This window comes from Propithecus coquereli, unplaced genomic scaffold (genome assembly GCF_000956105.1).
Source record: "Propithecus coquereli isolate 6110/MARCELLA unplaced genomic scaffold, Pcoq_1.0 Scaffold506, whole genome shotgun sequence".
Classification (NCBI taxonomy): Eukaryota; Metazoa; Chordata; class Mammalia; order Primates; family Indriidae; genus Propithecus; species Propithecus coquereli.
The window spans coordinates 156152-168625 of NW_012150908.1; the positions used below are offsets into that span (position 1 = coordinate 156152).

At 40.6% G+C, this 12474-nt stretch overlaps 1 protein-coding gene across 2 annotated transcripts in view; it reads right to left on the minus strand.

Annotated features, from left to right (window-relative positions):
• The window catches only part of CD96 (CD96 molecule), an 82101-nt gene that overhangs the window by 16797 nt on the left and 52830 nt on the right, over positions 1–12474 (minus strand). For both annotated transcript variants that reach the window (XM_012656516.1, XM_012656517.1), the window contains 2 exons: positions 844–912; positions 269–340 (listed from right to left, as the gene is read on the minus strand). In XM_012656516.1, coding sequence (XP_012511970.1) covers positions 269–340; positions 844–912 — 141 coding nt within the window. The remainder of the gene's footprint in view (positions 1–268; positions 341–843; positions 913–12474) is intronic.

Sequence of the window (12474 nt, forward strand, 5' to 3'; positions counted from 1 at the left end):
TCTGTCTCCCTCCACCACTTGGCTCCCTCCGTATTACTTATCTTACTTATCACCACTTGTCTGTCTCCCCTTCACCAGAATTTGGAACTTAGATCTGTTTTGTTCACAAATGTATTCCCAGCACCTATGACAATGTTTTAAACGTGACAGATGCTTTGTTAATGCTTGTGAATGATTATGAGCAAAGCACATAGATGTTGTTCAATATATGGGTTGGATGAATAAATGGAGCCCAGAGGACTCCAAGGGCCCCATGGTTATACTCAACGTTTTTTGGCATCTGTCCCACTGGAGGTCCATGAGTAGTTGAAGCCTTGGGTAGTCACACTGGAATTGCTTGCTGAAAGACAAAATTATTTTCAGAATCCAACTTTTTTAGAAAGCTCTAATTCAACTTTGCTTTGATGCACTGAATTTTTAATCTTTGTGACTTTGAGGAAATCTGAAATTGAAAATGTGCTTCCCTATTCAGGAACACTAGATGGCATATTAAGCAAAAGTGGTGTAGTTTATGTTTAATGCCAACTTGTCATTGATTTGCTTTCTTTTTCTCTTCTTGTCAACTCAGATCACTGAGAGTATTGTGAAAATTACTTCAATATTGCCTTAAAATCCCTTTACAAATGAAAGGTACAATATAATGACAAATCACCAACCCTTATTTTTAAGATTATGGGGACTGTCACATAAATATATTGTCACTACAGAGTAACTTAAAACCAAAATATCAATATCAAATGAAAAATACAACCTTTGCTCAAACCTCAACATCATAGAAGCTGTAGTGAAACTTGTGCATGTTGTCTCTTTTGAATTATAGAAGGAAAGCCTTTTTGTTCTTACTTTGAGGTGTGGTGTTTGGCCTTGGTGTACTCATATCTACCAGGGCCTTTGAAAATGTAGCTGGGTACCCTATTTTGAAAACAAAATTCCCAAATTGTTATAGATATTTACATTTACATGTTTAACTATGCCACTAGATTTGACAAGAGCAAGGATTATTAGAGTTAGAAAAATTCTTAGTGAATACATAGTCTAATAGCCTTATTTTATAAATGCTGAAACTGAATCCAAAAAGTATATGCTTGTGGTTACATAACCAATATTTAACATCATTTAATTGCTATTAACCAAGTTCTCCTAACTCCAAATGTATTATATTCACATTTTCCAAATACATTGTTTTAATATCTACTGTGTGCCAGATTCTCTTCTATATGCTGGGGATAGGGCAATAAACAATGAAAACAGGATATCTGCTCTCATGAAACTTACCTTATAGTGAATTTTAAGAATAGTATATAACATTTTTACACACTAAATATGATTTCATATTTACTTCAATTGTTAACTTACAGAGTCATCTTCATCTTCATAATCCATCATTTCCCATTCTCTTCCTTCCTCTCTACCACCCAAAATGAAAGATTAGTTCATATTCCTTTGAAAATATCTCTGCAGATGAAGCAAGGTAGATTAAAGAAGAAAAATATCCAAACACTCTAGTGAAATTATGTTTATGTCTCTTGGAAAGATAGATTTTTACATAATATATTTGTGTGTATTTCTCTGCTGTTCCAAAACATATTTAAGATGCCTTACAGAAATAAGTAACATAAGAAGATAAAATCAGTGGATAGAAAGGGAAAATAAGAACAAGGAAAATGTAGCTAGAAAGAGTATATTGAGTCCTGTTGAAACCTGAGTGGGGATAGTACACAAAGTGCATTTCTTGATGTCCTGTATTTTTAGTATATGTAAATCCTACATTTGATCTGAACTTTCTAGTAGTAAATGCTAAGAAAAAAAGTTATAGGTCATGTGATTGATGGACATAAGATAAAAGCAGTCAATTTTTTGAGAAACCAGCTATTCTTTTTATTGTGATTGAAAAAAATTTCTCCAGCTCTTTCTAAAAAGAATGTATATATTTTTAATTTCTGAGATTCTTTCTTCTGTTTGACAATTGCAAAGATGTGGAAACAACCCAAGTGCCCATCAGTCCATGAGTGGATTAACAAAATGAATACTATGGAGTTCTACTTAGCCACAAAAAACAATGGTGATTTAGCACTTCTTGTATTATCCTGGACAGGGAGCGCATTCTACTAAGAGAAATATCACAAGAATGGAAAAACAAGCACCACATGTACTGACCATCAAATTGGTATTAACTGATCAACACTTATGTACACATGTAGTAGTAACATTCATCGGGTGTTGGGCAGGTGGAAGGGGGGAGGAGAGAATGGGTATATTCACACCTAATGGGTGAAATGTGCGCTGTCTGGGGGATGGACATGCTTGAAGTTCTGACTTGGGTGGGGCAAAGGCAATATATGTAACCTAAACATTTGTACCCCCATAATATGCTGAAATAAAAAAATAAAGTAAAAAACAGAATATATACAATGTGTATAATATCCTCAACAATATCCTACAGTATGATAATTGGTATGTTCATTCATGCTCAACTTTAGTTATTAATAGTAATGAATAGCATCCCAGCTTCCCAGGTTAACTCAATTCTGGGAAAGGGCGTGCCTTAAATAGAGAACAGAGGTAATCAACTCAAATAAATTGGCAAAGTGATTTATGCATCTACAAGTGGTTCACATCCAGAGATGATCAACAATAATCATGTCTGCAATGCAACCTACCAATGAACTCCAACGAGATACTACACCATAGCTCCATGATTAAAAGAGCCTGCATATAAAATACTTAAAAGAATGTCTGGCATGTGGTCAATGCTAAAAAGCATATCTTAGAAGCCATAATACAAGTCATCAGCAGTTTAGTTCAGGTGTTGATAATACAAGCATGTTCTAGCAACAAGCCACTTAAATCTCTTCATGAGTTCCACAGTTGTTCCATTTCCCTTGGTCTTTCTAGAAGGAGGTTGATGTAAGGTAACCAATCCTTTCTTCCCTAGACTGGCCCAAGTCAAGAACTACATTCCAAAGTATTGTACCAGACAGGGGCTAATTGTCAGGGGTGAAGAGACTGACAAACAGTTGACTGGAGCATTAGGTTTATTATGGTGGGATAGTAACTTCTCACTGGCAGAGTCACCAGCGAGAATTCTCCTCCTCTGTCACCCCACTGAGCCACCAGTACCGGATTCTTGTGCAGTAATTATAACTTCTGTAATGCCTCCCACCATACGTCAGAGGCACTGTTGAGAGAAAAAGTGCACGAGACTGCCTACCTAAAGAACATATGGTATGATGCATTTGTAGAGTAAGCCTGGATTACCTTGAACAGAAGGCCTCTCTTACAGCCTCTGCCTCGGCCTCTGCCTTTCTCCCTTCATCAACTTTCAGCTTTCTGTCATAAGGCTACCCAGACTTCAAGCCATAAACAGATGTCTTTTTCTTTAGAGAGACTGTCTTTCTTTTTTCGGGGTGGGGGGAGCCTGTCTCTTGATATCAACTCTACCTCATACTAACTAGACAATCACAGTCTAATACCTGGGATGCTGGCAGAATGTTGTTGGAGCTGTGCTCCACCACGCCCTCTAGAGGAGGGCCCAGGCAGTCTCTGCATTAAGGGCAGCTGCACTTCTGGACAACTGGTTTGTCATTTTAAGCAACCTATGATCACCGAGTGAATTGGAATTTCATTTCTCTCATTGAGTTGGCTTCACCTTTGTCTCTCTCTCAGCAATTTATTCAGTTAATTCTTTTTGAAATTTTGTATTGTGTATTTTTAAAGTTACCTCATATCCTTTTTGGGACAAGACAATGTAAAAAATGCATACAGGAAAATAAACAACTAGTCATAGGTCGTCTTCAGACACTGTGGGATACTGAGAGTTATGATGTGCTCTTCCTAATTAAAAGAGAAAGATGGTTCTTTCTTCCTCCCTCCTCTGCTCTCTCTCTCACTTTGAGAACTGACACCCAAAAGTATTTAGTCGGAGACTTAGTAAGTAAAAGTAAAGGAATGGTTGTAACAGTCATGATATGATAACACTGGTCATGACGATGATGGAAAAGAACTAGGAAACAAACATTAGAGACCTTCATATTTATTTGCAAACTATACTACCATTATGTAGAAATATCAGTCTAATAAGCAACTGCCAGCAGCTTCAAAATCTCTTTTAAAAATATCTCTTTTAAAATATCTCTTGCAGAGATATTTTAGAAGAAAGAAACAGACCTTTCCCCTCGCCCGTTTGGTCTCCCACAGTGGGTGCTGACACCAACTGGGGCCATGTGATTTAATTCTGGCAGGAATCATCAGAATCCTGATGCAGTTTAACTTGACGGGGAATTTCGTTTATATTAAAATGACTGATAAAATGCTCTCTTCTGGAGGTCAGAAAATAATGCGACATAAATTCTTTCTCAAGGTTTACTGCAGGGGAAGAATTCATTCATTTGATTCCACCTAACATGTTCAAGGACCACGTTGCTGGAGGGACACGACTCAGGTGTGCATGCTGTGCTAATTCTTGTGTTACTGTGTCTCTACCCCCAGGTAGACATCTGTGTTGCTTTACCCTGCTTCTCACAGGCAGGACTGTGGAGTTCACTGAGGGCTGAATACATGCCAATGGGTGGGAACAAAAGGATCAATGATGCCTAGACTCTATCCCCAGGGAACAGGAGGTTATTTAAGTTTTATTGGTTTCTAGCTGAATTTTTTTTAGGCCTTTGCCTGAAGGTCTGAACCAACTTGCAGAGGTTATTGAAAGACTGATCCCTTTACTATGGGACCTTATTCATCACACAGAAGTCAGAGTTGAAGCCACTTAGAGAACTATGTAGTTCCTAGGTAAATTAAATCCACCCCCTGCCTCCCACTTTACAACATAGTTCAAGGTTAAGGCCCCTTCACTGTCCATGACCTGACCTCTAACAATCTCCACATCATCCTCTCTTGCTACTCCCTGCATACATATTCTTTTATTTGTTCAACTAACATTTGGGGGCCTCTATCTTCCAGGCATTGTGCTTGGCATTGGGAATACTGCTTCCCTGCAGTTTAAGTTCACATAGAAGATCAACTTCAGGCAGAGAATCACATATGCCAGTCCAAATACGAGAACACATGAATGGGGAGGATGTCCTGGTTGGAGACCCAGGAAGGCTTCCCTGAGGAATGTAGTGGGAGAATGGGGTCAAGGGAGGGGAGTGGGAGCTTTCAGGCAGGGGCATAGCCAGTGCAAAGGCCCTGCGTGTGGTCTCACACACCATGGGTTAGTGATAGTCATATCTGGCTCCTGTCCATTCTAGGACTGGGCCTTTACAGACTCACAGGAGTGTTTGTTCTGGCTGGGGCTACCTGTCTCAGTGCACATCCAAGACATCATCAGCAGCAGGAGAACAGTGGTCAAACTGGCACACTGGTGCAGTAACACTGCTTATTTCTCAGCTTTGTTTTCAAAAGAAACTCCTTCCTAGAACCTGACCTGGAGATTCTGTAACTATAAGAGAACATATCTGACTGTCTCTTGACAGCAAGTATGACATTTTAAAAGAATTCTATTTGCATTCCTCTTAGCCAAGTTTTTGAAAGATTTGTATTGATCGTATGTTTCAGCATGTGACTAAGACAGCTTGCTTTGTGTTTTTCTGTGTCAAGCTTATACTTCACAACACAGCAAAATCTCTTCGATATTCAATAGTAGGTTCTGTTTTATGCATAATATGTAGGCAAGTAATATGCAAAGCCAGCGATAGAGAGTTGCTTGCTTTGTTTGCTGGTTGTTTATTCCTTGCTCAATGTGACTTTTTACTGTTATTAAATCTTGTAAGTATCCAGAGATACATTATAATGACCCCTGTTTGCAGGAAAGAAGGGGCTTAGGAGTAAACTTTACTTCATACAACATGTCTTGTATATAATAGTTCAGAAACGGTCATGAGGTTTCATGAGGAGGTTGGAAAACTTCTTAGTCCATTTCTACTTTAACTCTTTAAAAAAAATTCCTCACTAAAATTAAAAACCACCCTTTTATACTATCACAAGAAATTCAATTAAGTCAGAAGACAGCACCAGCCAGTGCAGAGTTGAATGGAGGAGATAGAAACACGTTCTCAGAGAGCTAATTCTGAATTAGCAGAACCAAATCTCTTAATCCATACTCTTGCTCATCTTCCCAGGGACTGACCATCTAACTGCTGGAGAAGAGAGGGGCAGGCCAAGGCTAGAGGTCCCATGGCTAGTTAACTTTTGGAAATACAGAAATATTTTCCAAACTATTTAGATTTTAACGATAATTTAATATGGACCTACTATGTGCCAAATGAAAGAGACAGGTGAATGAATGGTTGTGATGTGGGATAAGTGAAGGGCATAAAGGATAAAATGGAAACTTAAAAAAAAAAAGAAATAATGATTTGATCATTGTTTCTCCCTTCAAGGAATTAAAAAATACAAATAAAGATCTTGATTCATTTTGAGATTGATGTTTGCTTCTCAGGCTCTTTTTTCGATCCAGGCATTCCTTCTCAGACGGGACCTTGTGGGTCTTAGCTGAATAGTTGCTCTTCATGTATTTTCACATTTGATACTCAACAGTCTCCATATGAACTACATAACATTACCTCCCAGCTTTTAAGATAAGCACACAGTATCAGAGAGGTGAAATGCCTTGCCCCAGGCTACAGAGTTGGTAGGTGGTGGAGACAAGAACTGAATCCAAGTCTGTTTGACACTGAAGACCATACTCGGTCCATTCTGCTGGGCTTATAAAGTGTGGGTAGCCTTGCTGCAGCATGTGGCATCACAGACAGGGCCTGGGCCCGGAAGAGCCCACTCGTGGCCCCCTAGCACACAACCACCGGGAACAGAAGCCCTCTGATAGCCTCTGCCTTCGCCTTGCTCCCGTCAGCACCTCTCAGCTTCCTGTCGTAAGACTACCCAGCCCTCAAGCCCTAACCAGGTGTCTTTTTCTTTAGGGAGCCTTCTTCGGCCAATGCTTTTAGAACTCCGTGTTTCATTTTCCGCCTATCACACTGTTGCCAAGCACTACAGCTTTCTGTGGATTATCTCAGTGGGTAAACCATCACCTCATCATGTTTGCTTCATTTTCACTGAATTTCTTTTAACTCTGCATTTTGATGGATAGTGCAGAGCAGAATTTTCAAATGGAATTCCTTGAAGGGGAATCAGATGAGGTCTCAAAGGTTAAGAACCACATTACAAGGCAAGATGAGCCTCATTTTGAAAGCAGGGTTCTACCACCCATGAAGGGCATGTGAGACAGTGTGGAGTAGAGTCTGTCAGCTCTGGCCTGCCATCAACCTCACCACTGTAGGAGGGGTGGAAGCAGCCTGGAAAAGGATTTCTTTGAAGAGAGTTATCAGGATCCTGTGAATTTGGCCCCCATGGGGGAAGGGAAGAGAATCTGCTCCTTGCCTCAGCCCAAGTGAAGCGTGATTTCCAGAGAATCACTCAGAGCTCTTGGCCTGCGTGTCCTGTGGAGTTTAGGACAAAGAGAACAGGTGCCTGACTCAGGCTGAAGAGGCTATTAGGAGTCCATGGTTGGTTAGCAGCTCTAAACAGAGAATAAAGACAGGGCCACACTGTGGAAGAGGAGCCTTCCCCCAAACAGGAGGCAAAGGAGCATAGTTTCCCAGACAAAACAGGATGCCGTGAAAAGACTTTTACTTAGGAAGAACACTGAGAGGGGCAAAGAAGCCCCCAGAGGAGCTGACCTCCAAAAGTCCAGAGGCTGCAGGTTGGAAGTTAGTGGAAGACCAGAAGAGAGATGTGGCCTGAACCAAGGGTACAGCAGCCGTAAGACAGGCAGGGATTTCTGAGAAATCTACCAAAATGCCCATGAGGTCAAGATGGCAATTTTTATTCTCCTCCGGGGGGCACCCAAATCAGATTACAGCCAGCCTGTGGGCTTTCCCTACCTACAGCTCCCTTTTCTCCCTGCCCCATGCTCCCAAAGAGACCCGGGCGGGGGAGCTAAGCCAGCAGGAGTAGAGGGGAGGATGGAGCCAGGCCAGAGAACCACAGACATCCTGCCTCTTCCCCACGCCCACCTCATGCAGACCAGCCTTCTGAAGCTGAGGTAGACCCACGCTGAGGGGAGAGGAGAGGAAAGAAGTTTTGGACTGAATTAACTTTTGGAAGTTTTGACATTACATTTGACAAGGCTTTTTAATTATTGACACAAGTCTGTTCTTGTGGCTGAAAAGGACCAGACAACATTAATTATATGAAAGTCACCAAAAAAGTCAAGTAATCTGTCTGAAATTTCTTTCAGAGGCCCAGAAGAAATTATTCAATAGAGCTCACTTGAACAGAGAATGATGGGGACAAATACAATTAATTTTTTTGCTAACCTACTCAGTCCAGCTTATTTAATCGACCGTACAAAGGTAAAAGTTATTTGTAAGTTTGAACTGCTGTTTGAGTGATCAGACTCTATTATCTAAATACTTTGCCTTATTCCTGTGTAAAACTGAACCTGAAAATTTAACTTATTTTCTCAAATAGCAATATTTTCTCTTGGCCTTCCACTCCATCACCACAGCATCCATCAGCATTACAGAAACTCAGACTTATCTCCCTAGACTCCTTGGCAAATGTGTAATTGCTCTCCATCAATCCACCTGCAGCACAAAGAGCCTTTAAAGACAGTAGTGACATTAACTGGAGAACTGCACTTAAGAGAATACAGGCCATCACCCACATCTAAGCACATTCGAATCAGCCTCATCAATCCTCACGGTCAGGATAAGGTGGACACTGACCTTCAGCCTGACATGAAGGAGACATGTGCTGTGGAATCCTAATCTCTGCACAAAACTGTTCTCATGTGGGAAGCAGATTGTTTGGGACACGTGCTGACTGAATTGATAAGAGGAATGTGTATTGCTGGATTGCTGGTCCAGAAAGGATTCCAGGACTCCCTGGGGGAAGATGATAGCAGGACAGGGCTCATCATGCATCATGTGGCAAGTCTGTAGACACTCAATAATTTGGAAATAAACTGAAAAATAGGTCATCTGATAGTTTTGCCCCCAAGGAACCTCCCCCAAAGGGGAAAAACTGAATAAACAAAAACCCAAAGTAAACCAGTCATCAAGAAGGCTAACCTTGACTTATGGGTGACAGGTATCAACAAAAATTAGAAAATTTTTAACAATCTATAATGTGTGCCCCACATGAAAACCAATGAAAAAGATGCAATATACAGAATTTCCTAGGATTTAAGGGAGAGTATTGGAGTTTTTACAAATTCTGTAGACTCATATCTACAACAAGAATTTTATAATAATAGTGTTGATGGGGAGGGGTAATGAATGAGAGTCCTTTACTCTGATTTATTTCCTACTGGGAAAATGTTAGTTTCACTCTTGGAGGCTGCATTTCTCAGGAAAGTACTGATCAAGAGAAGGGAGAGATTAATATAGGCATAGCTGTCATGTGTGACCTTTCCACAGGAGCTACAACAGCTTCACACTGGCAAGGATTTATTCAGTGTCTGAAGACGTTTACTGAGCACCATCTATGTACTGTCAGAGGCAATAGGACTCAAGATCTGAAGTCTGACTGTCTGGGTTCCATCTCGGCTCTTCTACTTTCTGCATGACTGTGGATAAGTTACTTAACTTCTTTGTGCTTCAATGCCTTCATCTGTAAAGTGCAATAATAATAGTTCCTAAGTTATTGTGTTGTTGGGAGGGTTAAATGAGACAATACACTTGTTAATTTAGGACAGTCCAGGCATATTGGAGGCACTCAGTAAACATTAATATTATTGCTTAGTATTATAATACAATCATGGCATTTGATAAAAAAAATTTTAAGTAATTGTTAGGAAAAAAATTGGAAGGCATGTGTATGATAGCCTAAAAACCTTTTCGCTATCTTTTGTATTTAGGCAGACAATCCTGGTGAGTTTTCTGTCACAGTACTCTCCACTGATACCTATGCCCATCCTAGTTCAGACCATCATCAATCTAAATCACTTTAAATCTATCGCACATCATTTGTCTTCTTGCTCTCTGCTCTTGCAGCTATCACTTACCGTGCCACAGCTTCTGTTTTATTCACATCTTCCCACATACTAAACAAGCCAAAGTGGGTAAAAAAGTCCCAATGCATAGTCCATTAATTGAAGCTCACTTCATCTGGTTCCACCTCACCTAGGCAGCCTTGCAGCCCTCTCCACAACAAGCAGTGGCAGCCCTCCTCCTGCTTGTCTTCTCACATCCTGCACTCATTTTATTTTACTCCTTTGCTTAAGACAATAATTTGAAGATCCATCTTCTTTCTTCCACCTGAGTCAATATTTCCTTCCAGCCGCCTATGCAGACTTCCTTGATTCCACTCCTCTGTCCCCAGCACTCAATGAATTTCTTATTTTTCAGTACCCAGGTACATGCAATAAAGGCAGAAACTATTGATCAGCAACTGAGGTGTCCTGCTGGCACTTGAAGACAGGCATGGCATGACAAGCAAAAGGGTCCAAAGTTGCTGTCACAAACAAATCACCAGTGTCTTCTCACTGCCTTGCAGACTCTCTCTGGCATCCCCCTCTTAACTTTAGAACCCAATATCCTGACGTCCTGCTGATCTTCTGCTCTGCTTCCTGCAAATCTCATCCAATGACATGTGTTCCAGGTTGATCTCCCGCCCATTTCTGACATGTTTACTCATAAATCACCAGTTTTGTTGCATCCCCTGGGCAGCTGCTTCCTTTAGACTGTGCCCCTCAATGTCTGATCACCCACTGGCCAAGGATCAGTTGTGTCCACCTAGGGATCTTGCCATGCATTAGTGTTGGAATGGACCTGGTATTTTACTGCAAGTATTTAGGGGTAGAAAGACCCAGACTGCGAGGACCAGCTAAGTTATTAGAAAGGGCTTAATATTAAAATCAACATGATCATGTCTAAGGGCTATGTGCAGACATAAAAATAGGAGGAAGGGCCAAAGGGACTGTGGCTGGTGGGCAGTAAAAATGGGAGACAAGGCAAGCGGGTCATGCAGGATTGCATGCTCCGTGCAACAAGAGCTCGGCCCGTCTTGCTCAGAACTGGATCCCAGCACCCCCCCAAAATTCCTGGCACGTTGTAGGCACTCAGTATTTATTTGTTGAATGAATAAATGTCTTGGATGATTGCCACAACCGGGGTTGGCATTTCTCAGGCCTATTCTCTCAGGCTACATAACTAGTAGCCAAGTCATAGCCAGTTAATTGAAAGGCACAGGGCTCTCTTGTCAGGGCAACAGAAGCCCCACCCTAGATTTGTCGGGTGTCTCTGATTGTTCCATGGGGGCTTGTCTCATCTTGCTGTTCCCCTTGTCAGCCTCCTGTCTTTTCCTAGAACAGTGCTGGGCATGCAGCTGGGATTTAGCAAACACAAATTGGTTCTGGTTGAATTGAGCCATGCTTCCCTGGGTAACTCTTGCAGCTTGTTATGAGTTACAAAGTTCTCCTCTGTTAGTTAAGGAATATTGCTTTCATGACCTCCTACATTTGTTTAAAAAATATCCTTTCATTGAGGGAAAAAGAATAAGAATTGGATGCTTGCAGCCAGATATGCAGCTCAATAATTATGACTGAATTATGAAGTTCATTACATAGTAGAATTTGGAATGAAACCATAGCCTTTGAAGTTGGTTTCCACAACATGCTCCATCTTGCTCCCTTTCTTAAAGACCATGTGAAAGTGAATTCTACCAGCTTCTGAGGCAGCAAGTCATCATGTGATTTTACAATTACCCTCCAGTTTGCCAAGACAAAATTTGGATTTTTCAGTAATAATTCAGAGATTATTCTAAGAAGATAAGTTTTATTTAGATATAATCAGCCATTGATTTAACATGTTTTTTTGACATACAAAAATCAGACAGAAAATTGTTCCAAACATAATCTATTGTCACCATCTTGATAGAAGTCCAGATTTGATTTTGTGAAATGAGAGATATCTGCTCTAATTACACCTGAGCCTTGATTTGAAACAGGGTATTTCCACCTCAGCACTATTGGCATTTTGGACCAGATAATTCTGTGTGGAGAGGGCTGTTCTGTCCTATGTTTTACAATGTTTAGCAGGATTCTTGGTCCTACACACCAGTTGCCAGCAGCACCCTACCACCCTCATTGTGACAACCAAAAATGTCTCCAGACACTGCCAAATGTCCTCTGGGGGCAAAATCACCTTGGTTAAGAAACACTGATCCAAAACAGTCTTTGAATTCAATGCAGTGGGACCTTATTTTAAAAAAGTCTTTTGATTCTCCAGAAACTTCCCAAATATATCATATTAGTGTGATAGTAGATTGGGTAGCATTTTTCCCTGTTTTTCAACAAATATATTTACTTGGCTGTACTTTCTTTCCTTCTTTAATGTTAGACCTATATTAAATTATGGGCTCCTTAAGGGTAGCAACTGTGCTTTCTCTTGCTTTGAATTTCTTCACAGAAGTAAGAATTTGGTCTGACATAAGCACTTAATATATGTAGATTAACCCCATAAAAATTCAAATAGA